Source organism: Falco peregrinus, chromosome 5, assembly GCF_023634155.1.
Source record: "Falco peregrinus isolate bFalPer1 chromosome 5, bFalPer1.pri, whole genome shotgun sequence".
In the NCBI taxonomy this organism is placed as follows: domain Eukaryota; kingdom Metazoa; phylum Chordata; class Aves; order Falconiformes; family Falconidae; genus Falco; species Falco peregrinus.
In genome coordinates, this window is record NC_073725.1 from 91,247,587 (window position 1) to 91,268,815 (window position 21,229).

At 44.8% G+C, this 21,229-nt stretch overlaps 2 protein-coding genes and 1 long non-coding RNA gene across 3 annotated transcripts; 1 reads left to right on the top strand and 2 right to left on the bottom strand.

Annotated features, from left to right (window-relative positions):
- Window positions 1–3,147: 3,147 nt before the first annotated feature.
- VHL (von Hippel-Lindau tumor suppressor) lies at window positions 3,148–5,880 on the bottom strand. Its single transcript, XM_055804552.1, has 3 exons — window positions 5,622–5,880; window positions 5,305–5,415; window positions 3,148–4,900 (listed from the first exon to the last, which is right to left on the bottom strand). Exons 1-3 carry the CDS (start codon window positions 5,842–5,844, stop codon window positions 4,716–4,718), a joined length of 519 nt encoding a protein of 172 aa, XP_055660527.1. The 5' UTR covers window positions 5,845–5,880; the 3' UTR covers window positions 3,148–4,715.
- An 82-nt stretch (window positions 5,881–5,962) lies between these two features.
- Window positions 5,963–10,590, top strand: LOC129784499 (uncharacterized). The gene is made up of 3 exons (XR_008747301.1): window positions 5,963–6,355; window positions 8,739–8,894; window positions 10,222–10,590. It is a non-coding gene; the product is annotated as an uncharacterized LOC129784499 (long non-coding RNA).
- On the bottom strand, window positions 7,754–13,843 carry THUMPD3 (THUMP domain containing 3). Its single transcript, XM_055804546.1, has 9 exons — window positions 13,528–13,843; window positions 13,070–13,147; window positions 12,018–12,551; window positions 10,720–10,850; window positions 10,272–10,341; window positions 9,765–9,880; window positions 9,483–9,593; window positions 9,103–9,226; window positions 7,754–8,833 (listed from the first exon to the last, which is right to left on the bottom strand). The coding sequence occupies exons 1-9, from the start codon at window positions 13,726–13,728 to the stop codon at window positions 8,702–8,704; spliced, it is 1,497 nt and encodes a 498-aa protein (XP_055660521.1). The 5' UTR covers window positions 13,729–13,843; the 3' UTR covers window positions 7,754–8,701.
- Window positions 13,844–21,229: the final 7,386 nt, after the last annotated feature.

A 21,229-nucleotide genomic window follows, 5' to 3' on the forward strand; every position in this document is an offset into this window, starting at 1 on the left:
GTGTCATGGGGAAGCCTGGAAACGCAACTGTAGCCCAGTCCTCTTCCCGGTCTTTTTGTTCCTATTTAGCCCCAAGTCTTTTGTACTAATTGCAAATGGTGCTGTACGTTGTGAGCGCTTTTAATTTACTATTTCTTTATTATCTGCATATATTTTACAGTACAGCTAACTCTTCTTTTCAGTATCAAACTTCCAAACTTTGGCAGTTTTCTATACTACTTACCTCAGAAATTGTGAATCTTTCAAGTACTGTTGAAGTAACAATGAATGTCTTACCCCCGCATCACAAGGAAAAGCTGAAAAAAATGTGGTATTAATATAGCTACAAGGCCAAGACGGAAAAAACCCTAAACAAAAATAGCCAAAGCCTATTATTATTTAAAATATCACAATTCAAAGATTACTGTGGGACCCAGCTGTTTTAGCAGTAGTACTTTACTAAGAGTTAAATTTATGTTTTTTCCCCTCGCTTCTCCCTGCTTACTGTCCCTCTGACATGTACCTGAATTCTCTGTCATGGAAAGATGATCAGAACACCTCTGAATGAGGTGAGACTGAAATTTGTGTTGCAAAGAATTGGATAAAAGCAGAACGACAGGATGCTTCTTTCCCTTGGATACTGGAAAGAAAACTGAAACCTTTTGGACTATTTGCCTCATAGGAAAATGAAGAGAAAGAACACATCTAAGTGTGCATACAGGTTTGCATTAAACATACTTAATAAAAGGTTTTACAAGGGAACCAAAATTTACTTTTTCAAACACAGACTAGAATGATCCGCTGTATTCCTGTTGTTTGGCCTTCACTTTCAGGTAATGAGGTATTTGGCAGGACTTTGTACCACTGCATGCTCTTCTTCAGCCCTCAGGTACTAAATGAACATCAGAATAATTTGTTATTCTCTGGTGTTTTTCACCTTCAGCTGTGACCCGCCACTTCCTGCAGCAGCGTGTTCCCACCGCACCACACTTGGCAGTCGTGTGTGCTGGAACCTTCTCTCTGGTCCTGACCTCTCACTCAACTTACTGCTGCTCCCTCGCTGTCAAGTGGGACAGTGCTACAGCTCCCACTGAAAACCACTCGAATTTTTAATGTACCTATTCAAGTTGGACGACTCTTCATTCATTACCAGTCTAGCTGAGTAACTAGTAGGAGGCTCCATTTTCCAATGTTCATCTCTTAAAGCCCGCTGCGGGGTTTTTTTCTAGTCTTCTTTTATTCTGACCCAAAGGAGCACTCCAGAAAACAGCAGTGCACTTTCTTGCACATGTTGAGGATTTCTCCAAAAATTTACCTATCTATAACATCTGGGTTTGTTGTTTATTTTTTTTAAAACATATTTTATCAATAGTTCTTTCATGACAAAAAGTACAGCATTTATGCACCTGCTCTAACAATTCTAGTTGAACAGACTTTTGTGTCAATTACTTCCTCGTATCTGTCAGCACCTTGCACTTTGAATACTCAAAGCCATGGGTCTGGCTGAAGAAAGAAAACCAAATTATATCAGAAATATTATGAGCTATTGCATTCCAATGACAAACAATATGCAATCTAATTGTTTTTATGCTAGAATGCCTCTAAGTTGTTTTATTTTTAAGAAAAGTAAAATACACAGCTGGGCTGATGTTATTGCTAAACTAGTCCATGGTAGGGCCTTGTCAGCATTTGATAACTGGACTCTTAGGACTAGCCCAGCTAAATGAAGGTATTATTTAACAAGCTCACTGTCACTGCCATGTTGGGTTAAAAAGACAAGACAGGACCAGCAAGACCTGCACTGGTGCTGTCAGAGTGTGGCAAGAGGACCAAATGTAACATCGGTGTGACTCAGTGGTCTGTAAAAACAAAACTTCATCAGCTATTCGTGAGAGATGTTTTTAAGTGTTTCTCATCTTAGAGAGGAAGTTGCTAAGTTTTTAAACGTGATGTATGGGAAAAAAAGGGTATTTCATGATTTGTCAACAGGAAAAAAATCAACATTTAGGTGGTATGTGAGAGCTAAAATTAGCAAAGTTGTTACAGAGTTAGTATCACAACAAAACATATCCACATTGCAAGGAAAGAGCTGTGGGAGGAACAGGGGAGGCAGCTGCATGAACAAGGTTCCGCACTGGACTTCGTGTTCAGTCCTTTTCTTCTCCCAGACTTCTTACTTAACTTTGGAAAACTCAATTTCATCTGCAAAATGGAAGAATTTCCTTTGTTTCCTTGTCTAGGGAAAGTATAAGATTTCAAGCGTGGATTGACGCTTGCTATACATTAAGCAACAGGCAATAATTTAAAAAATAAAAGTACTTCCTACTCTTGGTGGCTGTGCAAATAGCTAACGTTGGCAGAATGAAATGATAGTATAAAGTTGTGAGGCTAGATCCAAATAACATACTTTGCTACTAAAAATCAGAAGCTACAGTGCCTAACTTAGCAATAGCTGCCTGGTGTGGAATCCAGAAGTCCCTGTCTGGCCTCTGTTCCATGAGGCATTTGCCACCTCAGGAGGGGATGGAGAGTAGCTGGCCTGCTGTGCAGACGGGATCTATGCTTAAATCCAAGGCTAAAGCTAAAAAACTGACGCAGGGTCTGTAAAATTCCTGTCCTACGACCCACATACCTCAAGGATTCAGGGAAGTACCACCTTGTACTTGACATTTTGTGGGCAAATGCAGTCTTCCAAAGAAATAGTTTCAAGGTTCACTTTTCAGACACAAATTAACGCAGGAAAGGTGGTAGAGAGACTGTGTAGATATGTGACTGCAGATGACACCACATAGTTGAAGGATGGTCCCTACCCTCACAATTGTTTCTGCATTTTTACGCAATTGAAACTGAATAGTCGTTGAGGAACACTCCAATGCTCCCTGCTTTGGGTGTACCCTCACCAGTCAGGCTGTCCGGGGCTGACAGATCTTTGGTTCATTTCTACACAGTAACAAACCACCCTCAAGTCAATCCTCCAAAGAGTGGACGAAGAACGTTCCTTAGAAATTAGGCTGAACCACAGCAAATTAACACAACGCACCCGCAACTAATTGTTGCCTATCAGGAGCTGCTCTGTAGCTAAAGGATTTAAGTTGCCTTGGAATTCAGTAGATGTAGCTAAAAGTTAAGCAAAGACAGGATACTCCTATGAATGGTGAGACTGTGAGGTAGTTTTCATATGTTTGGTTTTGGCAAGTCATGTATATGCAAGTATGCTTTTCTGTCTGCTAACATGCAGGAGTCCAAGGAATCTGATCCATTAGCAGTGATAAATGTTGTACTAGACAAGTGTCACTGACTGGCTGTATACTGTTATTTGACAATTAAGATTAAAAAAAGTTAGCACTGATTTACATTTTTATGACAAAGATCAATTCATACAATCCAAAAAAGTAGGAAAAACAAATCTACAAAAATGGGAGACATTTCATACTTACAGAATATGCCAATATTCTGTTTCACAGCTGTGTTGCTTAGAATGTGTAACTGGAAAGAAACATACGCCACAGCAATAACCTGCTATAATCTCCTGTCAGTCTGCTTCTAACATCAAACAGCACTACACCTGTTACTTGGTGGACCATTCACCTATCTGCTAAAAACTACGCTGCTTTGAATTACATGTGTGCAGTCACACAAATATAGATTCTAATTGAAGAATGGGGCAATCAGAATATAGGTAAAGAAATGTTTTCTCTGCCCATCTAGCCTCTTATAAAGCATGGATCTGGCAATGGGCCTGTATGAGCTGGTATGAGTCTGCTCTCTGCTCCTTAGGAGACAATAGCAACTCAAGTGGTCCACGCTGCCCAAAAAGGCCTCCCACTACCACCTAACCTACTGCACTGTGATGGGAAAAGGCAGGACTCAAAGCATCTACCTTCTACGAATGCTAGCCGATACGCCTGTGCAAGAAGCTGGGGAAGTGGCTGAGGAGGAGAAAAGTGCCCCAAACCTAGGATCCAGTCTATATGGCTGACTGGTTGGGTCACCTTGAGATAAACTAGGCAAGAACCCAGTCATAAAGGAGAAATAAGGCAATCAAGGTACGACCTGTGTAAAAATGTGTCATCCTCAGAGTGGATAGGACATGGATTTAGGGTTGATAAATGCAAAAGGTAAGAGGCAGAAAAACCCCCAAGCATTTTACGTATGTCATCTTTCCACCAACGTAACATTTCAGGTCAGGTCCTCAGAAGATGGTGATGGAAACGCCTGCATACACAAACACGCCCACGCTTTGTGATTCACAGGCAAATCGAGGCTAAATGTGAGACTGAAGTTTCATCAAAAACAAATTATTCAAGCAAAACTGGTGTTGGTCTGCCACTTACAATCATTAGAGCCTGGATTAAATTACTCCTCAGTGTAATTTACTTTCTAAAACAATGAAAGTTCATCTGTACACGTATTCTCCAAACAGATGACCTGATCTTACATCCCTATGCAGTGTTCTTAAGATATTCCAACTAGAACTTCTGAGTTTCATCTGCACAAGGCCCCTAGAGTCATTGGTTTGCAACATATGTAACAAAGAACAGAGCTGAACCATCAGGAACTTGGCATGCTTTTACATGCTGTTTAGTCTTTTGGATCTGACTTACCATCATCAATTTAACTGAGTTTATGTTTCGGAACTTAACAATACAGAGATCAGTTGTTGGCATGTTTCACGGTGACTATCCCTGCTTAAACTCTGTGTTTGCTATTTAAAGAGTCCGGAGTGAGTAACAATGTTATTCCAGTATTCCGTTCCTCAACGTTTCACTTCTCTCCAGAGAAAGCCGCTGAAGATCCTTCCTGATATCAGGATGATCTTCCAGCTCTTCATATAATGACCGAACAATGTCCAGTTTCCTGTAGTCCATCGGTTTGACCAGACTGCGAACAACCTGGAGACATCTCTCTTTCAGGGTGAACACTGAGGTTAAAAACAAACACACACACACACACACACACAACCTCATCACGAGGGCTCTCGCTAGCTCACCTCCAACACAGACAGTACTCCTCCAAGTACGTGAGCACAGGGCGCACCGTGCAGCAGCAGCGTTTGCAGCATGCTAGGCGCACTAGGAGGGGAGAAGGGTACATTGCCTGCCGTGGGGCACCCTAAAAGAGCTGTCAGGGGCATCTTTAAAGCAAGAAGTCTGTCAACAGCTCTGCTCAACGCACTACACAGCTCTACCTAGCAACCCTCAGGATCTATTCCTATCTTTGAGGCAGGTTTTTTTATCCGAGCGTTCGGCTTCCCGCTGAGGTGCAAAGCGCCCAGGCGCGGCCCCCGGCCCTTCCCAGGGCACACGGAGCCCCGGCTCGGTTTACCTGGCAGCGTGATGTCCGCTTTGTTCACGTTGGGAGCCGCTACGAACAGCTCCTGCTGGTTGACGAGGAGCCCATCGTTCGTCCCCGCGTCCCGGAACAGCCAGAGGTGACCTGGTGCCCAACGAAGTGCAGACGCAGCGGTTATCGCGCTTCTGAGCCGCGGGATGCGCGGGGGAGGCCCGCGCCGCCGGCCAGGGGGAAGGCCTCGGCCCGGCTCCCCAAGCCCGGCTCCCCCGGCGTGGCCCGGCCCTCCCGGCCCAGCTCCCCCGGCTACCCCCAGCCCGGCTCCCCGAGCCCGGCTCCCCCGGCGCACCCACCCCGGTAGCTGTGCATGAGGCGGCCGGTGCGCGGCTGCAGGACCGGGTAGGAGCGCGGCCTGCCCTCGAAGTCCACCCAGATCGGGAGGACGGAGCGGGGGCTGCGGTTGTTGAAGACGACCTCGGAGAGCTCTCGCGTGTTGACGGAGCGCAGCCCCGGGCCGCCATCCCCCGGGCCGCCATCCGCCGCGCCCCGCGGTGGCCCCGGCCCCGGCCCCGGCATCCTCCCGCCCGCTCCCGCAGGCGGCGCGCAGGCGCCAGGGCGAAGCGCAGGCGCACGGCGGCGGGCCCGGCCCCCCGGCGGCTGTGAGGGGCGGGCCCGGGAGCCGGGTCTGGCCGGCGGCGCTGCAGAGCGCCGTTACCGGGCCCCGGCCGGGCTGAGCGGCCGGGAGGGCCGCGCTCCGGCCTCACGACGTGCGAGCGCACGGTAGCGGCAGGCCGGCGGCAGCCGCGGGGCTAGCGCCCGTCAGGCCGCTGCTGCGGGCCGGGGGCACAGCGCCACGGGGGGAGGCCCGGCCTGCGGCTCCGCCGGCCGCCCGGGGACCCCACGGGCCGCTCCTGGCCTTGCTCCGCCGGGGCAGCGCGGTGCCGGCCTGCGCGCCGAGGGGCAGCGCTGCCCGCACGGGAGCAGCCGCCCGCAGCTGCTGCACAGCCTCGGCAAAACCACCCGGCACCAAGCGCGGGCAGCTTTTCGTCTGTGCGTGCAAAGGCCTTCAGCCCTTCTGGAAGGATCGGTGAGCTTCCCTTGGTGATGGTTTGCTTTTTCAGCTCTGTGACAACAGACACCCCTCCGAACACAGCACTTCATGCCTGAAGGCAGTTCAGCATATTTTTTCCAGTCATTGCAGATTACAGTGCTGAAAGTACCAAGACAACACCTTTTCCTTGCATGTCTCAACACCTCAGTGTTTTCTTTTAGAATGCTTAACTTGCAACAAGACTTTGATGAGGGATCCTTTTGTAGTTTCTGTACTGTCCCTCTAGCAGCCTGTGAGGGAAGGCAGAGAATGACACACTGTCAGTTACATGTTCAGCTGTACTGAAAAAAAGAAAAAAAAAAAGAAAGTAAGAAATGCTGGGCAGGCTTGCTTGCTGTCCCTTGTTCAAAAGAAGTCACTTCCACCGCTTTCCTTCTGTGAGTGGAAAACTGTAAATTCACATCATGGAAGGAGCATGTATTTCAGATACTGATACTGTAAGAACCTGTGTGCAGCACTGTCGGATATATATAAACAATGAGGCTGATTTTCAATTAAGACAAAAACCTGTTATTCTTAGGTGTCTGGTACCAATCTTCCATAAAACCTGAACTGCAACCTTTAAGAGAAACTGCTCGAAATCATACAACTTAGAGCAGATTTACATTTATAGGATAGCAGAGATACATGTCTCTCTGTACATCTTCCCATTCCTGCATTCTTTAATGATTTCAAACTTAGTTTCCTATGAAATATGACACAATTATGTGAGGCTGTACATTTTAATGTGATGAGTATTGAAAATCAAATATAAATTCTCTGCAGCAGTCAGGAATCTTAGTTCCCGTACCCTGAGGTTAGTTACAGCCTCATTTGCTAAGTCACATCTTGAATCTATTTAATGTTAGCTGTGGTTTAAAAAACAAAACATGACCTTCTCACCTTTCAGGCCAAAAGGGATGACAGGCATTTTACTGGTCTCATTCTAATCTTCAACTCGAGAAAAAAAAACCCCACCCAAAAACCAACACTTCAAAATGCACACCTTAAGGTCTTAAAATGTTACTGTGCCTGGATCTCCTTAGGAAAAAAAACCCAAAACAAAACAGTAACAAACCCCCAAGGTGTTAATGCGTTTTAAGAAAGTAATGTATCCAGGTTAAGTTGCAGAGTTCAACAGAGCAGGAGTAGATAGCCACCTCACACAACAACTGTGTGCGTCACCTCACACTGTCACATGAACTGTGTGGTGTGGGAAAGAATTAAATGGACACTGCTGTCATTATTTTATCCAGATGACAACTGCGTGGTAAATGAAGGGCTGCATTATCCTCCACTGGACACGGACTAGAAAAAGAATACGATAAAGACTTGTCTTCTATGCAAAACTTCTGAAACTTTAATGCTTGTTAATTCACTTCTAAACACACATAGTTATCATGAATAACACTTTAATGAAGATGGCAAACTGGTAACTAGTGTTTTCAGCCTCTGATGAGCAAAGAGCAAGAGGCTTCAGAAATCACAGTACATTTACAGAAGAAAAAATATTTGCAACTTCAAGTTATTCAAGAGGTAATACATTTTTGTAAATATTGTGGCATAACAATGGCAGTTAAATCGCCTAATGAATTTAAGCGTATTGCCACCTTGATGCGTCTATAGTAGACACTGAAAACATGAACTTTTAAATATAATTGCCAAAAGTATCTCTGTTCTCAAACAGTAACTACAGACAGTTTGCTAAGGCTGTGTGTGCTACCCCCCTCACCCATGGCAGTGGTACATTAAAATAGAGTAGATATTTACTAGGAATTAGCACTAAGCTGAGGTAACAGGTAAGAAAAACAGTAGCATCAGCATACCGTTTACTAATTGGCATTTGCTTATCAGACCATGAAAAACAGATACAGGTTTATTATCACAGTTTACATTTATGCAGTGGTGTAAGTTAGAAATCTTCAGTTTGGAAAAATCCTACGTTATGGGAAATAAATTAACTGTTACCTCCAAAGCTGCCAATACATGTTTTCTACTATAAGCAGAGGAAATAAACATTTAACTGAAAAAATACAATGGACATGGTAGACAAGACTCAGGCAAAGAAAAGCATTACTAATTCCACTACTGAATTTCAGTTTGGGTGGCAGGGAGGAAAGGAGTGATTTAAATAATGTTTCAGAACACATAGTACAACTGATAGCTCTGAAGCTGATCCCTGGTTCAATATTAACATTTCACAATTTCTACACAGGTTGTTTGTGTGTTGTTGGTTTGGTTTTTTTTTCTCTTTAGGAATTGACAGACCTATGCTCTCAGGTGTCCACTTTACCAGACTGCTATTCAAGAAATTCTTGAGGAGTCTCCTTTCTTCCACACAGGTTACCAGAACGATCTTTTTTCTTCTGCTCTTTCCCAGGTGCGTTTCAGAAGATACACTGCTGCGTGAAGTCCCCCTACGTTCACCCACACAGTCTGAGCTTTGCGCCAGATGTGTCCCATTCGTGACAAGGCCTACAATCAAAAAAACAAAACAGCCAAAGAGTGGTGGTAGCTTCAAGATACAGTAATAATGGTAAAATATTATTTAGAAATTACTTTTGATTATTCTAAATCACATCTGATGGCACTGTCAAATGACTCTTCAGGTCCAAACCTGTGTTTAAATGTTACTAATTATTGCTCTAAAACCAGATCATCTTCTGTAATGAAGTCAGCTTACCATTTTCTCCTCAAAATATTTTCAAGTGTAAAAAGGTTCGATTTTCTGTCACAGAACATACCTTGGCAAAGCATTTCTTGTCCTGCGTAAGCAGCACAGCCCTGCCTGTCCCCGGTGTGCAGATCCGTCCCATCTCCGTAAGGCAGGCTGGATAGAGATCCCAGTTCTTCTTCTTTGACCCCACCCTGCAAAATAAATTAAGATCCCCTTTGCGATCATTGAAAAAATCAGGTAACTGTTGTTGGTCTTACAGACATGATTAGCTCATTCAGGGCCACATCTGCTGTTTATATTAAAAACACAGGTTGAAATTGAGTACATCAATACTTCTTAATTAGACCCACAGGTAAGTAACTAAAATTGAGAGAACCCTAAGCCTAGACAGGCAAGCACATGCAGTAGTGGCAGTTAAGCGTGGTAACTCTACCAGTGATCCCTCACCTCTTTCCAAACGGCATGTCTGTCACAATAATGTCCACAGAACCAGTCCGCAAAGGCAGATTGCAAATATCCCACTGAATGATGTCTAATGGTATGCCCACGGAAGTACTGCTGCAAGTGCAAAGACAGTTATCTCAGACATGGTTTACTGAGTGTATTTTTAATTTGAGGTGTTCTATAAGGTTAGCAAAAGAATAAATAGGAAAATAAGAACAAGACAGTCCAATGCAACAATGCAAAATGGATTTCTTTAGGAAAGAAAATCACTTGTACTCTTCTCACCTTTCCTTATCCTCATTTTTCTTTAGCAAAGAACAGATGTTGTTTGCTGCTCTCTTTACAGCTTGTGGGTTGTTATCACCAGCGATATGGTAGCAGCTAGGCCATTCTGTAGCTCCCTGAGGGGAAATATTGATAACATGCAACATTAGCATCAACATTGCTTAATTTAAAATAAAACAAACAAAAGAATGACTCAAATAGGACAGAATACAACAAAGCAACTGGAAGCGGATGTCAACGATTTTAAAATTCTGTAGCAGACACTTGTTATGTCATGCACCTTAAAAGCTCCAAATGCTTTTGGATTTAGTTTCTTCCTAACGTAGTTACCTACAGCTTTGGGAAGGAAAATAAGGTCACTTACAAAAAGTGTATTTGTATCTGTTTAGAAGTTGGTGAGGTACTTTTGGAGTTCGCTATTCAGTTATTACCAAGAGAACTCACACGTATTGTTCAGTTGCAGATACTGTCAAGTTTTATTAAGTGAAAAAATAAAGGAAGAATCACCTCTATTGGTATTGCACATGTACCACACATGGGATCAACTATGATATCCGTGGGCTGTGGATCACAGAGTCTGAGGAACAGAAGAAAAGACAGGATGAGAAAAAGGAATTTCTGTAAGGAAGAAAAACGGAACTTTAATCACTCTGATTCTACCCTTCTAACAAAAAAACTATGTGATTATTTTGCTTATAAAATGGTAATTAATGAACAGAAGAAATACTTTCAAGAATGTGCTAAGGTATTTTGAAAATTGTCTAACAGCAAATGTTTACTTAGCTGGAAAACATACACTTAATTACAAAGCACGCTGTTTCAGCAACTTTTTTTTTGCCTTCAAGAATTAACAGAAATGGCTTTTGATGAAGCAGTAAGGAGATAAAAGATCTAATTTCTGAAACAAAATAACCTGTTAACTGAGAATAATACAGTGCTACGCAATTGCACTGACCTAAGCATGCCATAAGCGAGAGTTGAACGAAGAGTTGTGGGTCCAAAATGCGTAATATTTCTTCTGTGAAGACTCTCTTCGGTTAATGCGATACCCACAACTACTTCATTATTGTGAATGTTCAGAAGAACCTAAAAAGAAAACTTCAACTAAATTTCAGGAGTAACAGTTTTCCATAGTATGCCATACTATTTCCATAGTATGACTTATGAGAAATTCAGATGGCAATTTTAAAACCAGGAACTATGTATAAAGAGCATTCTTGGAAGAAAAGCAATGCATCACTTTAATGGCAGTAATGGACAAAATCTAGGAGAGCATTCACACATTTTCTCCTTCATACAGAATGAGAACGAGCATCTTCTCATTCATGCCAAATCTTTCATACAAGTCTTCAGAAAGTACTATAACCATTATGCTGACTTTTTAGAAGTTCTGTTCTTTAAACAGAAGAGAGAAATCGGGCAAGTCCTGCAAGTCACAGTGAAGCATCTGCAAAGCAGCAATGAAAATCAGATTCTTGGTCCCCTCCACTGTATTAATTTGGAAGGTGAAAATACTGTTACAGGACAGTGAGCCAGCTGTGAGCAGACTTGCAAGAAAAAAAGTTTGTCTGCCCCATAAAAATGGTGGCCCCACCACACCACTGCTGGACCACACCTGTTGGTTGTCCTTTCCAAATCTCTGCTTTCCCCATAAGAAATAAACATTGGACAGTTAATGTTAACCCTTTTTGTTCCCTTCACCCATAAAACTACAGCTTCTGGATGGAGTATCTTCCGTTAACTTATAGCAATACAAAACAATGTATTAAGGAAAGATTTAATGAGGGTAAAAGTAAAGCATGAGGTGCCTACGTTACATTTAAATATGAACGAGAGCAAATGCTAGAGGGGGAGGTAATACTTAGTACCAGAGCTTTTACTGTGGCTGAGAGGAAAGCTTTTGAGCAACAGCTCAGCTGTGCTGGATGCAGCAATGTTCAATCAGTTAACGTGAGAAGACAACAGTGTGTGCAGACCAAAAGAACCTGAGGAAGAGGAGAGGAGCCCTCACTGGGCCAAAAAAAAGAGAGTATTATCATGGATAGCCAAAGCACTAGCAAATGGTGGGATCTGAGGACATGCATAATGTGTCAGTGAAATGAATGCTTCTGAGGCAGCCATGATTTCAGCATTACCCGTTTTTAGCTCCAGAGTCATCTTTTGAAAGTATTTTGGAGATCTCTAAGCATCAGAATTAAGAACTATGAATTTTTACAACAGAAATGTAGGTATTTTGAAGGCATAACACTATACCTCAACATCAAAGTTAGTCATGTCAGCTTTCCACTGGAAGTGCTCCTGCACAGCTCCACCGAAGTCTCTTGCAGCCTCGTTTGACGTGAAACAGTGCTTGTCTCCCGCTCTATTGCATGTCACGCGGAACTTCAACACCTTCGCCTTTCCTTCGCTTGTCTTACTGTCACTGGCCTTCGTCTCGCTCCCAGAACCCTCCTGCAGTTCATCTTTAGCATCTGATTGTTCATTATCCTCCTCCTCCTCCCCATTCTGGGATGCCACTCCTTCTGTCTCTTCTGTATCTTGGCTGTTGGCAGGTTCTCTACCTGCACTGTTTTGGGCACAGTCCTCCTGTTTACTATCGTGTTTTTGATCTGTTCCTTCCTCTTCTCCACTGTCATTCAACTTCTCTTTGCTTGCAGTACTCTGCAGATTATGTTTTTTGCGTTTGGTCTTTTTCTTTTTTAAGCTGTTGTTCAGCTCCCAAACTTTCAAGGGATCGGTCCAAGGCAGTTTTTTAACCAAATCTTCCAGATCCTTTAGAGCATCTTCCTTTAAAAGGCAAAAAAAGTAGTGCTTTGAAGTCATTCCATCTCTTTAAAAAGCTATTCTTTTTTCCAAGTCTCAAATTAGTTTCCTAAACATGTAACCCATTACACATTTAAGCCAAGCTTACAGCTTTTTGTGCATTTTTTGCTGTAACTAAACGGAATTGCACTGAAAGTCACAGGACTCATAGTATTTCATTGTTTATCTTGTCAAACAGCTAACACTGAGCTAAGTGACTGAAGTGATACTTTACTGTCCTGCATCTAAGTGTGACCTACAAGCAGGGTAGTGGCTCTCACCCTAGATTTTTGCCTATGCAAATTTAACTGAAGAAATGATGCTGGACAACATGACTGCGCTGCCATTTTAAAAGCCAGCAGATATCAAATTAGAAAACCAAACCCCACAAACCCCACAAACTTGTTCATGAAACTGAAACCTTTCTAAAACTGATTTTAAATTAAAAAACCCCAAAAGCACTCCAAAACCCAGAACTGATTGAAAAATGAGGGGTGACTCACCTTATTTTCTTTAAACTGATAGTCTTTGAACTCCTGAACAACAACAAATAAATTATCCACTGACCTTAGACGATGGACCTAGAAGAAATGAGAATTACTAACCATTTACGCCTAGGGGAGCATGCTTATTCTCATTGCAATGTGGTCACCGTACACCTAGGCGTAAGGCACCTTCCCACCTTTGTATAGGTGCGGGGATGGCTGTGCGGGCAGGGGCCGGGGCCAGCCGCCTCCGCGCTGCCCTGGGCTCCCCGCCTGCGGCTGCCCCTGCCCTCGCACAAACCGCACCGCCCGCACGGCGGGGCAGCCCCGCGGCCGCTTCCGAGCCTGTTCCGCCGCGCACGGCGCGTGAAAAGCTTTAACCCAACGCGGGGCGCTGGCAGGGGCAGGGCCTTGCACCGCAACCCCCGCCAGCCCAGAGCAGCCGCGGCTGCCGGGGCCGGGGAGCGCGGGCGGACCTGCGGCAGGCCCCGGGCCGGGACCTCGAAGTAGATCTTCCCGCGGTCCCTGCTGATCCTGGCGGCCGAGCCCAGCTTCTCCTGCACCTCTTCGGCCGCCGTCAGCTCGAAGCCGGTGGGCACGGTGGCGCCGATAACCACCGCCAGCTCCGCGCCCTCCTCGCCCAGGGCCGGGGCGCCAGCCGCCTCCGTTTCCGCCATGCCCCGCCGCCGAGGGACGCCGACAGGCGGTGACCGCCGGGCCGGGCCGCGCCGGAGCCTCCCGCCGCCCAACAGCCGCTACGGCCGACACGCGCAGCGTCACCCGCCGCCGCCGCTTCCGCTTCCGGGCCCGGCGCCGCGCCCGCGCCTGCACACGGCGGGCAGGGCGGCAGCGCCCCCTGCTGCCCCTCGGCGGCCTCCCCGCCGGACCGCTGCTGGCGCTGCGCGGGAGGGTGTGCCGCGGCCCAGCCGTCAGGGGGGCCCAGACCGCCCCGTTATGGCCCCTCCTCCGGCCGCTGGTTGCTGCCCGGGCTCGTTAATGGAGCAGCTGTCGCCGGTGCCAGTGCCTGTCTCCCAGGCAGCGGGCGCGCCGAGCGACCAGGCCCGCGTCGGACGCCCAGCTGTGGGACAGCAGCGGGCGGGCTCCTGTCCTTGGTGAATGGGCAGCTGTCGCCGAACAATGCAGCGAAAGGCCGAAGGGTCCGTGGAGGCCGTGGCTCCGTGCGCCTTCCTGAACGCCGGTGGTTTATGTTCTTGAGCGTGCACCGGACGGCACCGACAGCTCGCCCGGTGCCCCCGGGCCCTCAGCGGCCCGGTGCTGTGCAGTGCAGGCCCGTCCCCGCGGTGCCAGCCGGATGGCATGCGTGCTTGGCCGGGTGGGCGATGTGCCCTGCCAGCTGGGCACCTGCACTGCTCTCAGCCGCGCCTGCCGGGAGAACTCGTTTGCCTTTGGGTGGCAAACCATGGGTGGCCATTTAATGTTTTTTTCCCTTGTTATAACAAGTCCTGAGTTTCCTTGATCTTGTGGTGCGCCTTTGACATGTTTCCAGCACTGGAATTGATTTTTAAATAAAAATCTAGCTGCTGAATGTTTTTTTCAGGAGGCACAGAAAGAGAGACAGACCACACTAAATATCTTCCCTGACCATGACTGCGTCAGCATGACGAAGTGTGAACTGCATGAAGCTGAAGAAGCACTGTTTTCCCTCCTCCTCTCTTCTTCAGATCCCATAGTCTTTACCTTTTCCCAGCATTGGATTTATAAATGTAAACACAACGTGTCCCTGCAGCTTGTTCTTCCACAGTTGCAGTGGTATTGGCAACAGCGCCGTTTGTTTTCATTTTCCAGTGTACGTTCCGATTCCGCCGTGACATTTTATCAACAAGTAGGATGTGCTCTTGCCATTAAGCCTTCTGAAGCATCCCTCTGCTTTCACATGAGAAGTACATGAGAATGTGTCTCAGAGACGGAAGGTGTGGGTTTCATTCCATCAGTTTATTTTTAACTTGCAATTCAAGTCTGAAAATATAGAAATAAACCCATGGAATTTGGGTCATAAGCATGCTGGAGAAAGTTTCTGTGAAATGGCTTTTGCGATGAGAACTTAAAAATAAGCTAAAGTAGAGAGAAGCACCGGGGCATGTTTGCATCTTCTGAACTGCAACTGCCACCCTGCAAGAGCTTTTCAGTGCGGTGACGGTGCCACAATATGGGGTGTGATGGCTGCTGTACAAACTTACATCCCCACACATTATGTGCCCAGTGACTGCTGAAGCAGCCCGTGACTACAGCTTTACCACGGTATTTTCTAAGTTGTAGATAAAGTTAGTGTAGTTTGCTGGTCAGCGCAATACAGAGCATCCTGCTGGCAGGCTCCGTGCCTGCAGAGCAGCATGGGCATGCTGCGCACTGCACCAGCCTGGCTAGTGCAGTGGATGGCAGCAGCAGGGAACCCAAGCAGGCCACGTCCCAGGGTGCGTGTCTTGCCGCTCACATTGATTTTACAGATTTTGCTTAGCGCTGTACTGCAACAATGGTTACAGCAAAGGAGAGATTTGTGATTCAAGTGGGATAACAAACTCAGATTGCTGAGCTATTTTTCAGTAGCAGAATTTTCAGCATATTTGGGTGAAGGTGTTTGCCAGACACTAAAATTAATTCCATCTGTCTGGCCTATCAGCAGCAGCTCTGACCTTTCCCAGTGGATCTCAGATGGAAAGGTGAGAACTGGTAATCAGCCTGCTATGCTTCAGCTTTTGAAGTCTGTCCAAGCACCACTTGCAGAATTTCCTGGCAGTGGCCAGGTCCTGCAGTAGCTGAAGGTATCTGTTTGTTTAATACCCATGCAAGACTGTTTCTTAGAATAATACCACACTTTGTTCACAGCTTTCCTCTTAAAAACTCCTGACGTGCTCTGTAAATGCAGAGCCGTAGCATCTTTCAGTTTGAATAGGTGGAGATGTCACCTTTATGAGTGACAGAAGCAAAACCATTTAGACCAGCACCCTGTGGTGCAATGTGTGACAGTGGGTGTAAGGAGAAATCTTCGCCCGGGGATTCAGGACAAACCTTCCCATGTGGGAGCCACATTGGCAGTGTAATACATGTAACTGCATTAACATTTTTGTTAAGATCTTATTTTAAGAAGGGTCTGATACAGTGAATTAGAGGATAGTCCTCCTGTGTGATCTGAAAGGTGCAGACTTGGCCATCTGAATGTTCCTGGCTGACACCAAAATCGGTGTATTAGTTGAATCCTTATGAGAATTTTGCAATTGCTTTCAGTGGGAACACAGTGATGCACTGCGGTGACAGCATCTACTCAGTACTTTATGGAACAGAACAGAGCTGACCCTGGCAAAACTCAGAACAGTTTCTGTGGAAACTAGGTATTTTAATTCTCATTCTTTGATTAACCCTTGGGTATAGAAAGCTCCTGTACATTTCAAAGCCTTCTTGAGTGACTATGAGATAAAAAAACCCCCTGGTTTGTGTATGATTCATTTCTATCTCTTTCTGTAGAAGCAGACCATAGATATGTTGGTAATTGGTGCTGCATAAATACGTAAGCTGGGGCATAGTGTTGCAAACATAGGTGGAAAAGGGAACTCTTGCCATGCTATTCTGTGTGAGTCTGTGTGCGTTGTCAGACTGGTAGTAGCATGCATATTCTCATTTATCCAAATGGCCAATATACTTTTTTCATATAGACAATATTGGACCTGTGTTCTGGTAGGAGAGAAAAAATGACAAAGTATCTTCAAGACAAAACCAGAGCTGTATTTTCATGTCCATTATGAAACCCCTTTCCCAGAGCCGAGAAATTGAATCGGCTCCCAGCAAAAGAAACATTCAGTTAAAGCAAGAAGATACCTGTTGGGTAGATCTGTTAGACTCATTTACAGACAATAGCAGTTCCTGATGAGCTGGCAGCATCAATTTCATGGCTGGTTTAGTACATACCTGAAGAAGAACATTGCTGTCCATTTGTCTGGAAGGCTTGGTATGTCGGGTGAGTTGCGTCTGTCCGTTTGGAAGGCACACTTCAAATAGCAGGCTGTATCCCAGAGGATATTGTATTTTTTTTCACTCTTGCTTTTCAGGGTTAATCCATAGAATGACAGAAAAAGCAATCATCCAACTAAAGAAAGTGTCCTAGTATTATCCTGGAGTCTCATAATATTGGCACATAACTAAAGAACATTTACAATAAACTTAACTTACTAAACCACATTTACAATAAACTTAACTTACTAAACCCAATACCTTATCCTATAACTAGGACTATAGGATGAATATAAGAAAAGAATAATCTGGATTTTGCATCGTCACATAGCTCAGAATAAGCATATGACTGTGCACAGCAGTTATATGGTTAGTTTGCCACTGACTTGCTCTGTGACTTTGGAAGAGTCACTTAAGCACAGTTTGCAAATTTGTTTTAAAAAAGCATGTTTTGGATCTCTATATGATGAACTGGGGTTTTCTTTTAATTTTTGTTACTGGCTTTCCACGTGAGAGAATTTTGGGTTTCTGGCTTTTTTGGGTGTTTGGGTTTTTTTGAAGGTGACCTGTTAGACAACTGGATGGATTCTTTCAGTTCATACCTAAATAAGGCAACTCAAGTGACAAATCTTTCAGAACTGTATCATTGAGGTGTTTAAAAAATGTGTAGATGCAGTGCTTAGGGACATGGGTTAGTGGTGGACTTGGCTGTGCTGGGTTAATGGTTGCACTTGATGATCTTAAAGGTCTTTCCAACCTAAATGATTCTATGAGTCTGTGATTTGCCAAAAATGTTGTGTGATAGCTAGCGAAGCAAGCAAACAAACAAAAAGACCAAGCACTTCAAACAACTCAAGCAAGTACTTGCCTTTCGCAAAAGTTCAGTTGCCACTCTTGGACTGCTTTGGTACCACCATTCCCCTATTTTGCAGGGATCAGATTTTTCTCCAGAAAGTCTCTGGAGTCCTTTGGTGAACAGCCGTGTATTTCAAGAGTAAAAATCAAGCAAATGAATCCTTGGTCAGCTCTAGGACAATGTGAGAAGTATGCACTGGTCTGGGACAAGGCGCACTGTAGCAAGTCAAATTTCATCAAAAAACATGGGGCTGGAGGGGTTTTTAGCATGGACTATGATGGATTGCAATGACTAAATGATTATGTGATTCCATGACTGTGTTTGCAAACCACTGTCAGTCAGACAGATTGCAAGAGCAGCTTTCCCTCTGTGCTGGTGGTGAGGCTGGCACAGTTCAGTTTACCTTTGGAGCAGCTTGAAACTGTAGTGCCAGCCTTCTAGCATGCCAGAGCAAGGGCTGGCTCTTGAGAACAGGGGTTTTAGGCAGTGTGGCAGAGAGCGCGATGGTCTGGGGTGTTGAGACCTCGTCGCTTTTCTTCCTGTCACACGAGGCTGGTAGAGCAGCAGGCTGGCAGGCAGAAGTGGTAAACTGTTCCTTAGCAGCACTTTTTATGGAGTTACTTAATTTTTCTGGAGTTTTACTATTTCCACCTGTGGGAGAGAAAGATAATGTAGTGTAGTGTTTTTGGGAATCTGCAGCTGAAGTACAGTTATTTTGAAACCAAATGATCAGAACAGGAGTGAACTGGCAACTTGATGGTTACTGTATGGGGGAGGATTAGTATTTATTATCTATTGTAGCACTGGTAAGCCCTGTGCCTTAGTCAGAAGAGGTGTGAACCTAGGCTAGCAGGTGACAAACCAAGGCAAATAGTTAACAAACTGAGAAATTGTGTGCAAAGCCTTCTCACTGGAGGTACTTTGTTAACAAGGGGACCTCCTGCCTTTCCTGTCCCCAGCAGATATTGCACATGAACAAATAAGCCACAATTAGCAACTTCCGTGTGGGAAGCATGTGTGGTTGCAGAGCTGGGGGTGCTCTGGGAAGTCAGATGAGTGATAAGATAATACAAGAATGAGAAGCTCATACTACAAAATGTAAAAGATGCTCTTAAAATGTCAGACCTATCAAGACATTCATTACTGTGTTGTGTACACCTCTGCCCAGAGAAACTGAGGTTTATCCTCTGTAAGGTTTGTTAAACAAAAACTCTGCTGATATGGAGCCTCATCTAGCAAGAAACTTCATGCGCACATAGAGCTTTACACAACTTCAATGAAAGTTCAATGAAAGCAGTGAAAGATGTTCAAAGACCTTTCTTAATTTGGATGAGAGTAACTGAAATTAACTTCTTGGGTTGGTTTAATTAATTTGGTAGGGCATAAACAAATTTAGAGATGGCATTGCATTCCCAATAATGAAGCACAAAGTTATGTCAGCACCTGCCTTGCCTGGAGAAACTGCTTATATTGAGTTAACTTCAGAGCTGTGGAATTAATTTGGTGTGAACTGGTATGGTTTGTCTTGCAGTAAACAGGGATTTGTTGTATGAATCCCATTCAGCACTTGGTTTTGCAAGGGTTAAAGCTCTTTGAGCAAAGAAATATGTTTTCTTCCAAATCAGCCTGTCAACATACAACTGCAAAGCCTGTGCCTCCTAAGATGTACCTAAGAAGGAGCCTGCTCTTCACGAGGAGAAAAACACAAGTTAGGGCCCTCAGAGAAGGCCAGTTTTTTAAAAAAGCATTAAGGAGTGTCGGGATCCCTAAGTATGCAAGGCCACCGTGGAAAACCTGGAGGATAGGAAGTTCTAATATCCATGATGTATCATCTAAGAAATCCGCATCAAAGAAAACCTTTAAAGTGAGACAGCCGATCTTTTTCAGTGTCTGGATTTTGGTTCAGACCATCTCAACTTTTACTTTGGACTGAAAACCAACACGATTAACCCAAATCCTTGGCATCAACCTTCATAGCAAAGCCCCATGTAAGCTGCCATATGTCACTCCAGATGTGTTGGTCGCTCAGTCAAGCAAAAGCTTGTCCATATTAATGACATGCAGCCAGTGCTTCTCTGATGTCTGTCATCCAAAGATCTCCTAGGGTTTATGTTGTAGCAGCAGTGTGTGTTGGGTCCAGCAGTGTGATCTGGTGCTTGCTTGGTTTTCATGGTCTCTGGGTTCACCCATCCTTGAGTCCCATTCTGCTCTTGGAGGCTGTTGGGAAGAAGCTGAAGAGTTTTCAGGGTCCTGCCTGTGGAGACCCTGGAGTGCCTGGTGGAAAGAACAAGCATCCTTGGTTCCAGGCATACTGCACCTCACTTCGCTAGTAGAGGAACTATTACTGTCACTCCTTTATTTGTGGTAATTTGTGGAGACTTTATGAGTAAACGTCAGGGCCAACAGAGTCGATTACCTGAAATGTCCTTGAATGGAAAGAAGCATTTCAACCATCCTAGAAATGATTCTTTGGAAGAATTGCTGAGAAGGAACCACAGTAACAATGCCAATTAGACAGTGAGGAAGGAAAACATCAACAGATTGGAAGTAGTGACTTCGGGTAGGATCAGGACTCTCAAAACAGTTGGCAATCTTGTCTTTCTGGGAATTACCAGATAACTGCAAATGACATTTTTGTGCCCTGTAGAAGCAGCCTGCTAATCGGCACTGCTAGCTGTAGCACCATGCTGTTGCCTTTATTCAGTGCTATGGTGGAAGCTATGTAGATCTTACCTGAATTCAGTACAAGTTTCTTCTGCGTGGATTTTTCCCTCCAACTCAGTGCTGCATGAGACCTTTTTTGTTTCTGGCAAGTCACAGATATATAACATTTTCCAGCTGTCTCTCTGTTCTTGTACCAGCATGCCACACTGCAGGACAGATCAGGATTATCTGTTGGTTGTGGTGACAAAACATTTTAGATCCAAATTCGTGAACAGGAAAAACACAGTTCCACACATTTTGTTGTGGCTATGAAGAAAATCACACATTTATGTAAGAATGACTGGCTTTCTATATTCTGCATATTTAGCCATTGCTTCTTTTAAAATACGTACGAAAATAGTAGAGCAAATTAATTTCTGGGATAGCCTCATTGGCTTCACTAGATACGTTTGAGTCTTATCTCAAGGCAATCCTGGGTTCACTGTGATAATCAAAATCAGAAGAAACTCAAGAAATAGTATTCTTTTACTCTGTTTACATCTCTTCCTACATTCATAAAGCATTCTCCCTCTGGTGCGCTGTATTAGCTCTCCATTTCAAGATCCTATCAGCTTACCGTTAACGAGGACTAATGCACTGCACACACCAATGAAGCCCTATATAATAGAGTCTTGCACGTGGACAGGAAATTACTG

Excerpts from the sequence above, each read along its gene's own strand:
- VHL (XM_055804552.1), bottom strand. The coding sequence starts at position 5,844 with ATGCCGGGGCCGGGGCCGGGGCCACCGCGGGGCGCGGCGGATGGCGGC. Across the intron at positions 5,416-5,621 it reads CCTCATGCACAGCTACCGGG|GTCACCTCTGGCTGTTCCGG; the intron begins GTGGGTGCGCCG and ends GTTGGGCACCAG. Across the intron at positions 4,901-5,304 it reads AGCGGACATCACGCTGCCAG|TGTTCACCCTGAAAGAGAGA; the intron begins GTAAACCGAGCC and ends TTTTAACCTCAG.
- THUMPD3 (XM_055804546.1), bottom strand. The coding sequence starts at position 13,728 with ATGGCGGAAACGGAGGCGGCTGGCGCCCCGGCCCTGGGCGAGGAGGGC. Across the intron at positions 13,148-13,527 it reads CGGCCCGGGGCCTGCCGCAG|GTCCATCGTCTAAGGTCAGT; the intron begins GTCCGCCCGCGC and ends CATTTCTTCTAG. Across the intron at positions 9,227-9,482 it reads GACATGCCGTTTGGAAAGAG|GGTGGGGTCAAAGAAGAAGA; the intron begins GTGAGGGATCAC and ends TTTATTTTGCAG.